Source organism: Mercenaria mercenaria, chromosome 1 (assembly GCF_021730395.1).
Source record: "Mercenaria mercenaria strain notata chromosome 1, MADL_Memer_1, whole genome shotgun sequence".
NCBI classification, from domain to species: Eukaryota; Metazoa; Mollusca; class Bivalvia; order Venerida; family Veneridae; genus Mercenaria; species Mercenaria mercenaria.
In genome coordinates this window covers 40,631,744-40,645,287 of record NC_069361.1, presented here as the reverse complement: position 1 = coordinate 40,645,287, position 13,544 = coordinate 40,631,744, and the positions used below count along the sequence as shown (strand labels likewise).

The 13,544-nt window shown below is 33.7% G+C and overlaps 1 protein-coding gene across 1 annotated transcript in view; it reads left to right on the top strand.

The window, feature by feature from the left end:
• LOC123523216 (uncharacterized) overlaps nt 1–13,544 on the top strand; it is a 197,073-nt gene that overhangs the window by 63,343 nt on the left and 120,186 nt on the right. The window contains 16 exon segments of the mRNA XM_053541968.1: nt 1,650–1,820; nt 4,131–4,340; nt 5,019–5,061; nt 5,313–5,473; nt 5,821–5,994; nt 6,764–6,973; nt 7,258–7,300; nt 7,483–7,643; nt 9,079–9,237; nt 9,656–9,908; nt 10,055–10,218; nt 10,403–10,558; nt 11,209–11,461; nt 11,833–11,987; nt 12,216–12,383; nt 12,908–13,160. Of these exon segments, the coding sequence (XP_053397943.1) occupies nt 1,650–1,820; nt 4,131–4,340; nt 5,019–5,061; nt 5,313–5,473; nt 5,821–5,994; nt 6,764–6,973; nt 7,258–7,300; nt 7,483–7,643; nt 9,079–9,237; nt 9,656–9,908; nt 10,055–10,218; nt 10,403–10,558; nt 11,209–11,461; nt 11,833–11,987; nt 12,216–12,383; nt 12,908–13,160 (2,734 nt within the window).

The window sequence follows — 13,544 nt, the reverse complement described above, 5'->3', positions numbered from 1 at the left end:
GAAAACAAAATGACAAAAATACATTTGTGACTTAACAAATACAGATAATTATCACGTTTCTTTCTGATCGAATGTTAATATCTTGTTTTAATTGTTACGTAAAGTTGACTGATTGTGTACATACTGAGCCTAATTAATAATGACACACGACTGACTTACTAATCCTTTTTATTTCGATACTATTAAATAGAAATCTTTACACAGGAACAAAGAAAAATGTGGATTTGTTTGGAGTAGTGCAACTCAGGTAGGCACGCTATTCAATGCATCTTCTTCACGATTAAACGTATAACCTGTATTTAACATGGAATTTGCTTTGATTTCTGTTACTAATACCGTCATTGAAATGTAATTTTGTAAATACTTTAACGCTTCCATATAAACGTCTTAACTTCATTGAGTTTTTTTCAGTCAGAATCTTTGCTCCTTATTGTATTATCATTAAATACGACAAGTAATTATCGCTGCATCACCGACGTTTTATCATGAATTGCCAGAGTAAACAGTTTATCAAATTATTTAATGATATCAGGAGATCCGTGATTTACAGTAGTTATAAGACATATATGAATAAATATAAGTATTTAAATCAAATAAAAATATATATACGTAATCCATTTAAGTTACACAATTGTCGATGACATGGACTCTTCAGTCTTTAAACTATCATCAGAACTTGCAATATGTTTGGATACCAGCTCACCTTGCCTTAAATGGCCAAAATTAACTATTTTAGGATTGTGAACAAAATAGAGACCACATTTTGCTATCAAATTTAATCAAACTTGCACACAACTTGTATTGGCATAATATTATTATCTCGGTTCCTTTCGAACATTAGCTGGATCCAGTTATGGGTTCTAGAGTTATGGCCCCTTAAAGGGCCAAAATTAACTAATTTTGGTTTGTAAACACGATAGAGACCACATTTTGCTATCAACTTTGATCAAACTTGCACCCAGCTTATATTGGCATAATATCTTGGTTCCTTTTAAAATCAGGTCAGATCCCATGATGGGTTCCAGAGTTGTGGCCCCTTAAAGGGTCACAATTTGCTATTTTGGCCTTTGCAGTCATATAGAGACTTCATTTTTTATTCTATCTTCATAAACTATGGTCAGAATGTTTGTTATCATGAAGTCTAGGACGATTTTAAATCTGGGTTATGTGGGGTCAAAAACTAGGTGACTAGGTCAAATCATAGGAAAAGCTTTGTTTTCATGAAATTTTGGACAAGTTTGAATCATGGTCATGTGTGTAAAAAAACTAGGTCACTAGGTCAAATCAAAGAAAATGCTTGTTTACACTCAAGAGGCCACGTCTTTTGGTCAAATCTTATTGAAAATTGGTCAGAATATTTGTCTCCATGAAATCACTAGGTAAAACATGATTACACTGTTATGGTGTGTTATACAGGTGAGCGACCTAGGGCCACCTTGGCCATATTGTATTCTTTGTAAAAATAAATGATTATTTAGATACTTCCAAAGATCAAAAGTGGGGTATTACATAACATACATAACAAACAATTTACATAATATTTTCCCTTTGAAGGCTTACCATTCCAGTCAAATACCCATTTGTGCAACACTTTAACTATATTTCCTTTAAGTTTATGTTGTCTATATTCAATTTCATATCTTCTACAGATTTCCAACTTGATGACTGGCTTCAGAATGAGGGACTGACCTCTTCTTTACTGACGAGCACAGATATCGCAAAGCTATTAGATACACTTGGAATAGCTAAATATCTCATACAAGACGGGTGTAGTCACTCTGAAATTCCATACAGGGCTGCTCTCAATGGTTGGAGCAAAGGTGAATGCGAATCTCCTTTATTTTGCATAATGAACATATATTAGTTTACCATTGTTCGTTTTATATAAACTGTTTTTATAAGTGATCACTGCTGTTGCGTTATCATTGGTATGTATAAGTTTGATGGTCTTTTAGCTAGATTATTTGAAGAATAGCCCGAGATATTCTACTCACCCTGGTTTCTTTGTCAGACTTTAATTAAAGTTTTGCATGCAAGTACGTTTAGCTATCATTTAAAGACAAGTTGCTTTGAAACTTACTTTTTCTAGATCAATTGCAATCCTCACTAAAAAGGCATATAACTTTGAAACCTATTTTTTTTTATTTTTAGGTCTAAAACCAACCTCAGAATATCAAGTCCTATAACTGTCAAATGTTATTTGCCAAATTAGTTTACCTTTTGGACTTCCAAAATTTTGGTTAAAGTTTTACTTGCAAGTTACTTTCTCAAAAACTAATGCAAATATAGAACTACAACGTCACATGTTTCTCCCTGTATATAAGACTATGTCATAGCAACAAGTCCAATAACTTTGGCGAGCATTTTGCAAAATTATGTCCCTTTATGAACTTAAAAAAGCGTGTGGTTAATATATTGTGCATGCAAATTAATGTCTCCAAACTAATTCAGATACCAGATAGAAACTCTATAGATATTTTAAGGTTTAGGGTAATATTCCTGTTTCTGGACAACAATTCGAATAGTCCAGCATTGGCTGTCGTACAGGCAGCTTTTCTCCTATTTGTTGTCGTTTGCTTTCAATTCATTTCTTACATCGCCTGCTATGTTTTTCAGATTTACTGTTCATTGCTTCAGAAATTCGACTTTTTTTTATAAAATCGCTCTGAAGGACTGTATGTTGTTTGTTATATGCTTGACATTAAATATGAAATGAACTGATTATATCTGCATATTAGTTGTATTCACATGTCAATATATGAGATATATGACCACGGGAAGTGTCTACGCATTTAGTATCTTGAGAAATGAAATGGGTCCAACCGCTAAGGTGACGACTAGCTTACAATAGCTAGAGATACTATACTTGACTGGTCCTTTTGGTGAGGTTCCCGTCATACAGTGTCTTTGAATCGACAGCATAAGAGTCCAATTAAATAGATGTTCAGCCTATGTCCTCTTAATTGAAGCTGTAAGTCATTATGATTGCTTTGACTCCTGAGTGCTCTGTGCCTATAAGCTGTAATATATAGCATTAAACTACCATTTAGGTATAAGCCCGATGTCTTGGCTGTACTTCGCTAATAACGTTGAACCTGTCTGTAAGCTGGAACTCTCATGCCGCCTTAGTAGATTAAGAAATCATATGTCTCAGCTTTCCGATGATATACCTGTATTTGCTATCATCTATCCGGGGGTCACTGGGTCAAAGATCAAGGTCGCAGGGATCAAACATTGAAAATTGTTTCCGCTCAACATCTGGACAAGTTTTCCACCTAGGACCTTGGAAGGTCATGCGTTTGTTGGTTTTGATGTGTACATGACCCCTATTGATTTCGGGGTCAAAGGGTCAAGGTCACCATTTTTCTTCAATAGTGTTTATTAATATTGGAGCTATATTTTTATTAGAACTTTAACTCGTTATTACGTAATTCGGAAAACCCGGCCAAGACGCCGTCAGGCGTTAGCTGATTGTTAATAATTTATCCGTCATGAGAGCGTAGCTGCAATAACTTTCTCATCAAGGTACTGGAATAAGTTATTAATTGAATCCTCTATGTATCCACATCAGTCGCTGGATATTTTCATCCTTCTACCTGTCTATAACCTACCAAGTGCGCTTTGATTGGTGTTATTTTTAGAACTTGTTTCTAATTTGTCAAAATTCGAACATAGTACTTAACAACGAGTACTTGGTCTAATAATTAGTTGGTTCCCTTTTACTATTGTATATAACATAATGTTTGATGCTGGGATCTAGCTTTCATTGTAATTTACCTGAATGGTCCATAAATGACACAGATCCTATTATTTAAAACAATTTAACTATAATTATAGCAATAATAGAATACATATTGAATTATACACTATCTGTGCTTATGTCGATCTACCATGTTTTCAGTACATCAGAAAAATACAAATTATTCTGACTTCACAAAAGGCAAAATGTGGATAAGGAATTATTTGCGTTCAGTCTGTGCAGTGACATTGACATTTTAGTTTGTATAAATAGAGACATTGCATCAAATGTAAGTTTATCGTCCGTCATATAATGTTTTTGTCCATTATTGTTATTGATTTAAATGCTATGGTCATGTTTTGCATATTTGCATGTTTTTTACATATCACAGATTGCCCATTAGACCTGATATTACCGGATATGCCTAAAGAACTTCGATGTTATATCCCGAGATACTGTACAGCTGTAGAATGCTGCTTGAATATCGATATACTTCAAAGAGGATTGAACATTGTACTATCTGTAGATGCATGCTCAAACAGACTTGTAGTCGGCATAGAAAACCTGAAACTAAATGTTTCACTTGTGGATTACAATTGGGGTATTTCTTTAATAGACTGAGACTAAATGTTACGAGTTTAAAAGGCAAATTGTAAAGTGTACTGTCATTCTGATAATAATTTGATAATGCTGTGAATAATTGTTTATACACAATAGTTTTTATCTGTGCAATATCAACATTGTTTGTAATATATCATTTTATATCAATTTTAAAATTTGTATAACAATGTTAAAGACTGGAAAAAGGAGGATAAAATCATTTATAGATGTCGAACTATCAGCTGTAAATGTATTCGCTCTTTAAGCTCTTCAGTTGAGACTTATAATCCTATTTTCTAACCACATTGATTCTGTTTCCCGCTGAATCAAAATAATATACCTCTTAGAGACATGCTTGACACGTGTCATTTAAAGTGTTATTCATTGCATCGTATTATTTGTGAAACTATTCTTCGAAACTACTCAACTAGCAGTTGACCCAATGGTCAAAAGTTCGTCTTTTATGTTTGGCTTTAGCGTGTTACATGTGAATAGTTTAAATGAGAAAAAAAACTCTTTAATTTCTGCTACAGAAGTTGAATGATACTCACAGTCTGAGAGACTTCAAAACTGCAACATATACTTAGCTTTGTATAACTCATATTTCATGCATATATCAACATTTAATTATTGACTGTTTTTTAAATAAGATTAATTCATTATTTGTCTTATTTCACAGGTTCTACTGAAGTGATATCACTAATGGGTGTTGTTAAAATAACGTAAGTGATAAAATAACGACAATTATATTGTCAAAAAGTTTCACAATAATTGATTGGTATTGTATTAAACGTTTTGTGATGTAAATTGTTTGGTATGAAATTGCTTCAAAGACTTAACTGAATTTTCAGTTTCATTATGGTACTGTTACATGATTACTACTGTCTAATACACTTCACTGTCTATATATTTATGATTATAAGTTTATAACTTAGAAAAATAGTTCGCCTCTAATTTCTGATTAAATTTACAGATACAGCATCCGCAATTATGAAGAAAGTAGACAGTATAGTGTTGATTTAAGTTTGAAAGTGTGCCTAAGTCATGATAATTGCGGGTTTCAAACGACATTGTTTGACAATGCAACATTAACAAAACCATTGTGTAAATGGGATTCAGGCTTTTTGCTTCCCGGTAGGTACAGCTATTCCGCATGTTGTCATTATCTTTAGATAAATATGAGAAAGATTCTATTGCATCAGTCAGTGGAAATACTACACAAAAAAGAGCACATACATCTTTGATGAACAGATAATGATCAAAATAAGAAAACCATTACATGAGAATTGCTTTTAGAGTTTGGACTTTTGTTGTTATAAGCTTCGAGGAGATAAGCTTCGAACAGGCTCTTTGAATATGGCAGAATCTTATTCTTGGTCAAAAACTGTGTCGATGTACATAAAATATTATCAGTTCGTGCACGTTTTGGATACTGAAGTTATGTAGATTTGTATATCTATTTTATCTTGAATGTTTTACAGAATTTTCCCTGGAAAACTGGTTCAATAAAAACAGCGTAACGGACGTAACTAATATTATGCCCGATGTTATTGACAAGCTAATGAAGGAGACTGGTTTGAAACAATTTTTACAGTCCGAACAATGTGATCGGTCAAAAACGCCATATTCACCTTCAGAAAACCGGTGGCGTTCAGGTTTGTAGCTACATGCATACTTTAGTTGCATCTGTGATAGAACGGGTTGGGCGTTGACTGCAAATGACGCCCACGAAGGTTCAGTTTTCTTTTTTAGGAAGCCGTATAGGCTGTAAAGGAATAACGCTGGTATTGCTAAAGTCTTACCTGCAATAATGACCAGAGGGACACCTGACTTTAAGATATAATAAATATATGTTTCTCTCCAAAAGAACAAGCCACAACGACACATAGGTGTTATACTTACCTACAAAAACTTAAAAGGTGGACGGATAGCTCAGTGGTTTGCACACTGGCCTTCCAATCCTGAGGTCGGTGGTTCGATCCCCGGCAGCTACTCGGGGATTTTCAGAAACGCTTTTCAGTGTTTCCCACCTAACTAGAGGGGTACTGGTCAGAAATCCAGGCAATCCTTGCGTGTATCAGTGCTATACACTGGGCACGTTAAACTTCTCTATTCGCAAAGAGCTAGGCTAAGTTAGCCGGACAAGCCTGTATCTGATTTCTGATCTCTCTGTCGTGGGGGCTTTGTCTCACTCTGTCCCTCTGGTCAGATCGCTCTGTGTCTGTACTAGTAGAGGATGAATTATGAACCCTGTTTGGCTGCATTTGAACTATGTAAAGCGCTAATACAATCACTTTATCATTATGTTATGTTTAAAACGCTTTTTCTATAAATTTCTTTTCTGTTCCAAATCTTCATATATAATGCTACAAGCAAACTTGTGTTTCATTGTAGTTTGTCATATTCAGTGTATACTAATTTCAGATTGTCACGAAGAAATAGATCTACAAAATCTTCCTGAGAAAATGTCATGCTACATACCAGCTATTTGCACTGGTATTCAGTGTTGTGTTGATGTCGAACTTATCAAGAGATCTTTCCAAATAAGTCTCAGACTTGACACCTGTCGATTTCAACTAGAAGTGGAAATTGAGAGGATGAAAATAAAAGTTCCTATTGTTAATTATAAGTTCGGTAAGAATATGTATACTTGTTTCAATTTCATAGGTGAAATTGGAAGCCGCAAGGAAAGCAGGATCAATGCACTTCAAATTAAACACAAATGAAATACATAGACACAACAAAATAGAAAGGAATAAAGAATACATATAAATGAATGATACAATTAGCGTATTTTTTCTTGGAAATAAAGCAACAACGCTAATAAAAAAACACCAGTAACAGTTTGAACACATGTCAGAGACGCATTTCTTTAAAGATCAAACAAACATACATATATTTTCAAAATTATATTGCAGGAGAAGAAAGCAGGGTCTATCTACTAGGAGTGGTGAGATTAAGGTACGTTTGAATTAATATGAATAATATATCTACTGTTGCTGCTGTTAGCATGTGAATAATGCACTTACAATGAATTATTAAAACTAAATTTAATACTACAGAAAAAATAACTAAACTAAATTTGTAAATGATGGTTTAAAATATTAAATAAAACACACTTATCCTGAGATAATATTTTTCAGGTTTACTATTGAGGCGATCGATGAGACCGCATTCCGGATAAACGCCGCCGTTGACGTGTGTTTCGAACAAACAGACACCTGTTTATTTTCAGCAACAGTAATGCATAATGCCGTAGTACCTAACATTTTCTGTGCTTATGGAAAAGGGTTTCAAATACCAGGTATATTCTACTACTAGTATTTTACACGTAACTAACTGCCATCATCGATATCGAGCTACACATAAAGGATTGTACTTGTTGGTGAAAAGTAATATACAGCAGACCCACAAGTAATATATTTACACACAAAGAAACAGTGTTACAAGAACTAATTTCAAATGTGCGTAGTCCGAGTAAGTTATTTTAGGTGTCATACATCCAGTTCGGTCCTTCTTTATTTTTACGTCTTATATGAAAAATTTGGTAAGAAAACACTATATGTCTTAGTGCATATATCAAGTCAAATGTTAGGATGACGTGACGTCAACATTGCCGTGGTTTAATAATACACTTAAAGTAGTTCAGATTATTCATAGCATGGCCGCCAGCGGAAGCAGTTACTTTTACCTATTTTTACATTGTATATAGAGGAAATATTAGAAATCTAGAGACTTCTGTCCAGATTTAATAATAGTTTCACATAAATATTTCTTTGGTGACCGTATATCAAGACTTTTTTATCACTTGTATTCCGAGTCGTGAAAAACATGGCCGCCTGAGGGTACTGCTTCTTTTCCCTATATGTATATCATATTGTCAGAAAACTGCAAACGATATTTCAATTTTATTTACACAAATGATCTTTTGATGACCTGACTATATACCAGTATTGTTCAAATAATTGCGAGTCGTCAAAAAAAGCAAATAGAGATAGATAAATATAGGAATACCATCAAACATCTCCTCCTAAAGCATTTGCCTGATTTTTCAAATAATTTGTTTCTTGGGTAATCTCTCTCTCTCTCTCTCTCTCTCGCTCTCTCATGACTTTTGAATTATTCCGATTTGTCTACACAGACGGCCACTAAAGGACGTGGTGAATTTCTCCAAGTTATTCTGCTTTGTCGTAAAATATCGCCATCAGGGGCATAATCAATTTCCCCTATATGTTTAAAGTAAAACACTTAAAATATTCCTGTCAAAAATGCATACTCAAGTTTTAAATTTTACAGAAATATTCCTTGGGTGATCCTCTCCCATCATTGTTATGGTTATTTTGATTTGTCAAATACATGGTCATTAAGAAGAGTGGTAAATTTACTTTAAATATATAGCAATCTGGGGCCACAAAGACCTTCTAGTTGCAATGCATGGTTGTATTTTAAGTGTCATTTACTTGGGATTAAAAATGCCTAAACCTGCAATAAACGTTTTAGGAATGCTGTCCCTTTGTAAGCAAGAACTAAATTGAATAATTCTTTTCCAGCTTAAATAACTCTTTATCTGCATAATTATGTACATTTTTTATAATATTAAACATACACATATATCTTTATGAAATTGTGGTTTCTTACGTTAGTATTTTTTAAGCGGAGTGCCTCATTACTATGTACATACTACGAGTTAAAATGTCTTTGCTTCTTTTAGTTTACGACGGTATGTTACATGATTGCAGGATTTTCATTTTACACGTGGTTAAAAGACAATGGAATTGATTCAGTTAACAATATAGGTGAAACACTTCTAGACAGTCTATTCAATGTGTATGGTATCAGCAAATACTTACAAACTGAACAGTGTGATGTGCTCGACGGCAAATTCCAAAATGTGCATGGTACGTTTGACAGCATAAAAAGACAATAAAAACTTTTCTTAAGACTAGTAAACGAGAAGTACAGGATATGTTATAAAATAATGAACAATACAAGTTTTCATTTAAAGACATACTTCATAGCACTCAAGAAGCTAAATTGTTTAAATTATTAGAAGTAGAGATTGATTGAATTTCTGTTTGAACGTTTGTTGTCTTAAAGATCGTTATGTATTTTGACATCATTATTAAAAAAATCAAATGTTATTATTTAAAGTGAAATATTCCAATGCATTATACAACAGATGTATGTTATATTTGAACAGTTTACTTGACTTATTATACAAAACAGAGAAAAAAGAACGAATATACATTGAAAATAACATTATAACTCTATCTAGCAGTACAATTGTTACCATTATGTCTTTAATTTATCTTTAAGGGGATTGTAATGCCAAGCTGGACATCAATGTACATCCGGATATGGCATGTGCCGTAGCTGACACGTGTCTAGGAATATCATGCTGCGTACAGTCGCCTATACTAAAGCGATCATTTGAAATGTCCTTCGAGATAGATGTTTGCAGATATGCTCTTAAATTCAAAATTGAATCATATGCATCAACTGTGTTATTAGATACTTCTGAATTAGACGTTTGGAAATCATTTGAATTCCAAGGACTGCTGCAAATAAGGTTTGGGCTACCTGCGTTTTTTTTTTCTCTTTTCTATTTTGTTAAGTCATTTGATATATTTTAATCTAAGAACTGATACCTGTCTCATTAGCAAAACACATTCTATAAATGACTTTCATCTATTTCAATTGCTTGTAATTTTACAGATACCGATTGTTTGATATGTTCGAAGAAAGGTCATTCATTATCGATGTCAGTGTAAAACTTTGTCTCTCGGATGACGAAAACTGCATCTTGGACATACCCCTTTTCCATCGACAAAATGTTCCGAAGCCCCTATGTAACCGTGAACTCGGATTCAACATTCCAGGTAAGAAGCCTAACGTAACACAAACAGGAATATCGCACCTGTATAGAAAGAAAATCATAATGTGTACATGAGGTAGTATTTGACTGATATAATCTATGTTAAATAAGGATCAGTTCTTATCGAACAAACCATTATGACTAGATATCATCTGAGCTAATCAGTGATCTCTTCTTTATTCCTTCAGATTTTTCACTTTCTCAATGGCTTGAAAAAGAAGGTTCGAGCAGTGCAGCTTCTGTTCTTTCTGAAGACATGGGGAACAAGTTATTAGCTGACTTGAGAATATCAAAATACATGCTTCGAGACAGTTGTACTTTAAAGGCACCTCAGTGGGAATCTGGTAAATGTTTAATATTCTGTTGATCGGAATCTTTTAGAAAGAAATTACAAGCCTCCATAATATTAACTTTTGTCGTTATAATGGAAATAGTAAACTGTGTTTAAAAATGATATTGCACTGCCGTAAGATTAGCCTGTCAAACTTAACAAGCAGAATTCGTAATGTAACGTATGATTTAACTTTAGAGATTGCATAAAATTACGGTAATGGACAGTGACTATAAACAGATGGTGAATAATCACATAGTGATACATTGCTTGAGGAATAGTAAAAGTATCCAAAATGAAAATTCGCTTGAGGAGTGGCCTCCAAACACTTTTGATGAACCTTAATATCTCTATTTCAAACTGTTATGAATTATTCTTAGTTATGAATTAAATAGTCGTGCACATGAAAACTGCCGTATTGAAAGACTATTCGTATATATTTTATTTCATTTTCCATTGGCATTTGTCGAGAAGATCTATTTGAGTGTTAATTTTCGATTCCTCAAAATCTAATTTCCTATTCGGTAAAGGTATATTTTGTTAAAAATACGATATAACACAATCATACAATGATCTCATTACCTTTAGTGAAGCCCTCCGCATATGCACATTTCTAAATATTTATTGTTTGTCTATATCCAGATGCAACATTTTAACTTGTAGAATGTACGTCTGTCAAAAACGTGATAACCATGCCTGCTGGAATTTCATGCAGTCTTGATAGTGAATGCAGAGACTTGGTTTGCTGTATTGAGTTTAAACAACTACGAAAAACACTGTCGGTTAGTTTGAGTCTAGATGTCTGCAAGATGAAATTTTCTGCAAGGATTGAAGAAATGACAGTTCATCAATCACTCTTCGACGTTTCATTTAATACCGAACAGACTATGGATTTATTTGGCATCCTGACATTAAAGTAAGCGTTTAATGTAAAACAATCTGTACGTTTATGATGAGTAACATCTGCACAAATGACATCTGATTTTTTAAAAATGTTACGTTTCTATCTTGAATAACGAATATATCTCGATGAAGTTGAGATGTTAGTAGTTCTAAACTCCTAACGAAAACAAAACAATGCACCTCCCATTTTCACAATAATTTAAAATATGGAAGTTCAAATTACGACAACATAATTATAACACAAACTCCAACATTTCTTTAAAATAGCAATGGACTCTTTACGACTGATAATTCATGCATTTCGAAACAATATTTCAGATTAAAACTTAATCGTATATAAAATGCAACAGCTAACATAGGTATGCTTTACTTTATTGTTTTTAGGTATAGGATCGTTGACCTTACAGGAGCAGAAACATTTTCTGTCAGGCTGGGTTACAGTTTGTGTTTAGAGTCGTCAAGCTGTCCGGCAGAAACATTATTATTTGATAATCTCCAGATCCCAAAACCAGTTTGTGTTCAGAACAGCAATTTGACGTGTAAGTCATTATAGTAGCTTAATTCTGGTGTTTTATTTAATTTTAAGCGGTCGAAACTGAATAAACATATGCATACAGTTGTCAACATGAGATGCATTCTTAAGCACCTTTGCAAGGTTCCATCAGTTGCTCACAAATAAAATGTTATAAATGAAATTTGTCTGTTTAATAAAATTATTTAACTATTAGATTATAAAACCTAAGGGAGTTCATTTCTTCTCTTTCCAGTTGTATCGCTAAATGAGTTTTTTAAGGATATTGGTGCAGCTTCATCAAATGTTCTACAGCCAGACTTAATACCTGTCTTTTTGCACGAAACTGGGATGCAGAACTTTATAGCAGAGGAAGCCTGCGATATAAAGCTAAGTGGAACGTCAAGCTTAACGCATGTGAAAGGTATTTTATCATATCATCATTTTCAATTTTAACATATAACGTTGTTTAACAGTTAAATGACGAAAGTTATTATCCATCAATATGAAATATAAATAAAAAATAATCAAGGCCTTCGAGCGGTTAATCGTGTAGTTTACCACGGTTCAGAGTTCAGATGCGTAGGAATTTAACCACGAGGGCGTTAGCCCGAGTGGATAAATACTGAAGCATCTGACCGATGAACCTTGGTAAATTAGAAGATAAATCACAAGAAGGCATTGATTGTTTTCATTCTGACATGCTTATTGAGATATTTTAATAAATATTATGCTGGACTTCATTTACCCGAGGAGTAATGTTTTGGACGTCATGCGGCAATTTGACGTCATATTTGACGTCATAATGCTCTCTTACCGGTCCGCGCGTCAACCGTTGTTTATCGCAGAATATACAGTGCTTGATTTCTTTTTTTGTTTACCTTGAAATCAAATCGAACCATGTTAGAATATAGATTTACCTATCTCTGTGGTTTACTTTAATTTCAGAATGTCCATTCATTCAACAACTAGTTGCAACTGATAGTAAAATAGCCTGTTCTTTTGAGCGGAACTGTAGTTCTTTGAAATGTTGCATAGATGCATCTTTCATTCGGAGGACTATTGCAACAGGATTTTATATTGATGCATGTGCCAGGAAGCTCCGCATAAATATTGAAAAATGGTCTCACAGTTTAGACTTGAGTAAGAATACATTTGGAAAACAGCACACTGTCAGCCTTTCTGGAATTGCACAAATTAGGTAATGTAATTGTATAAACATCACACAGTTACTTGTTAATATATTATACAATGCCATGTATTATACCAGGTCTATTTATTGAATTAAAATTAACCATGTTTTTGTTAGTTCTACAAGGCAGCGAGTTCACCATACCTAATGGCACTAAATAAACATTTTTGCCAAAACTAGGCTTAGAGCATTGTTGAATTAAGGCGACGAGGCGACGACCTGTTCAACTAGTGTGTAAATTCCAGTGTTAATTCAGCCCGTTCAGTAAACGATGTAAACTCTGTTCTCCCTCAACATGGTTTCATTATCATTTATCTCTGTCATCTAAGATTTTAAAGGACACCATGCCAGGCTGAATAGTTTTGCCAGTTAAGCATAAAGATGAAAGGTAAT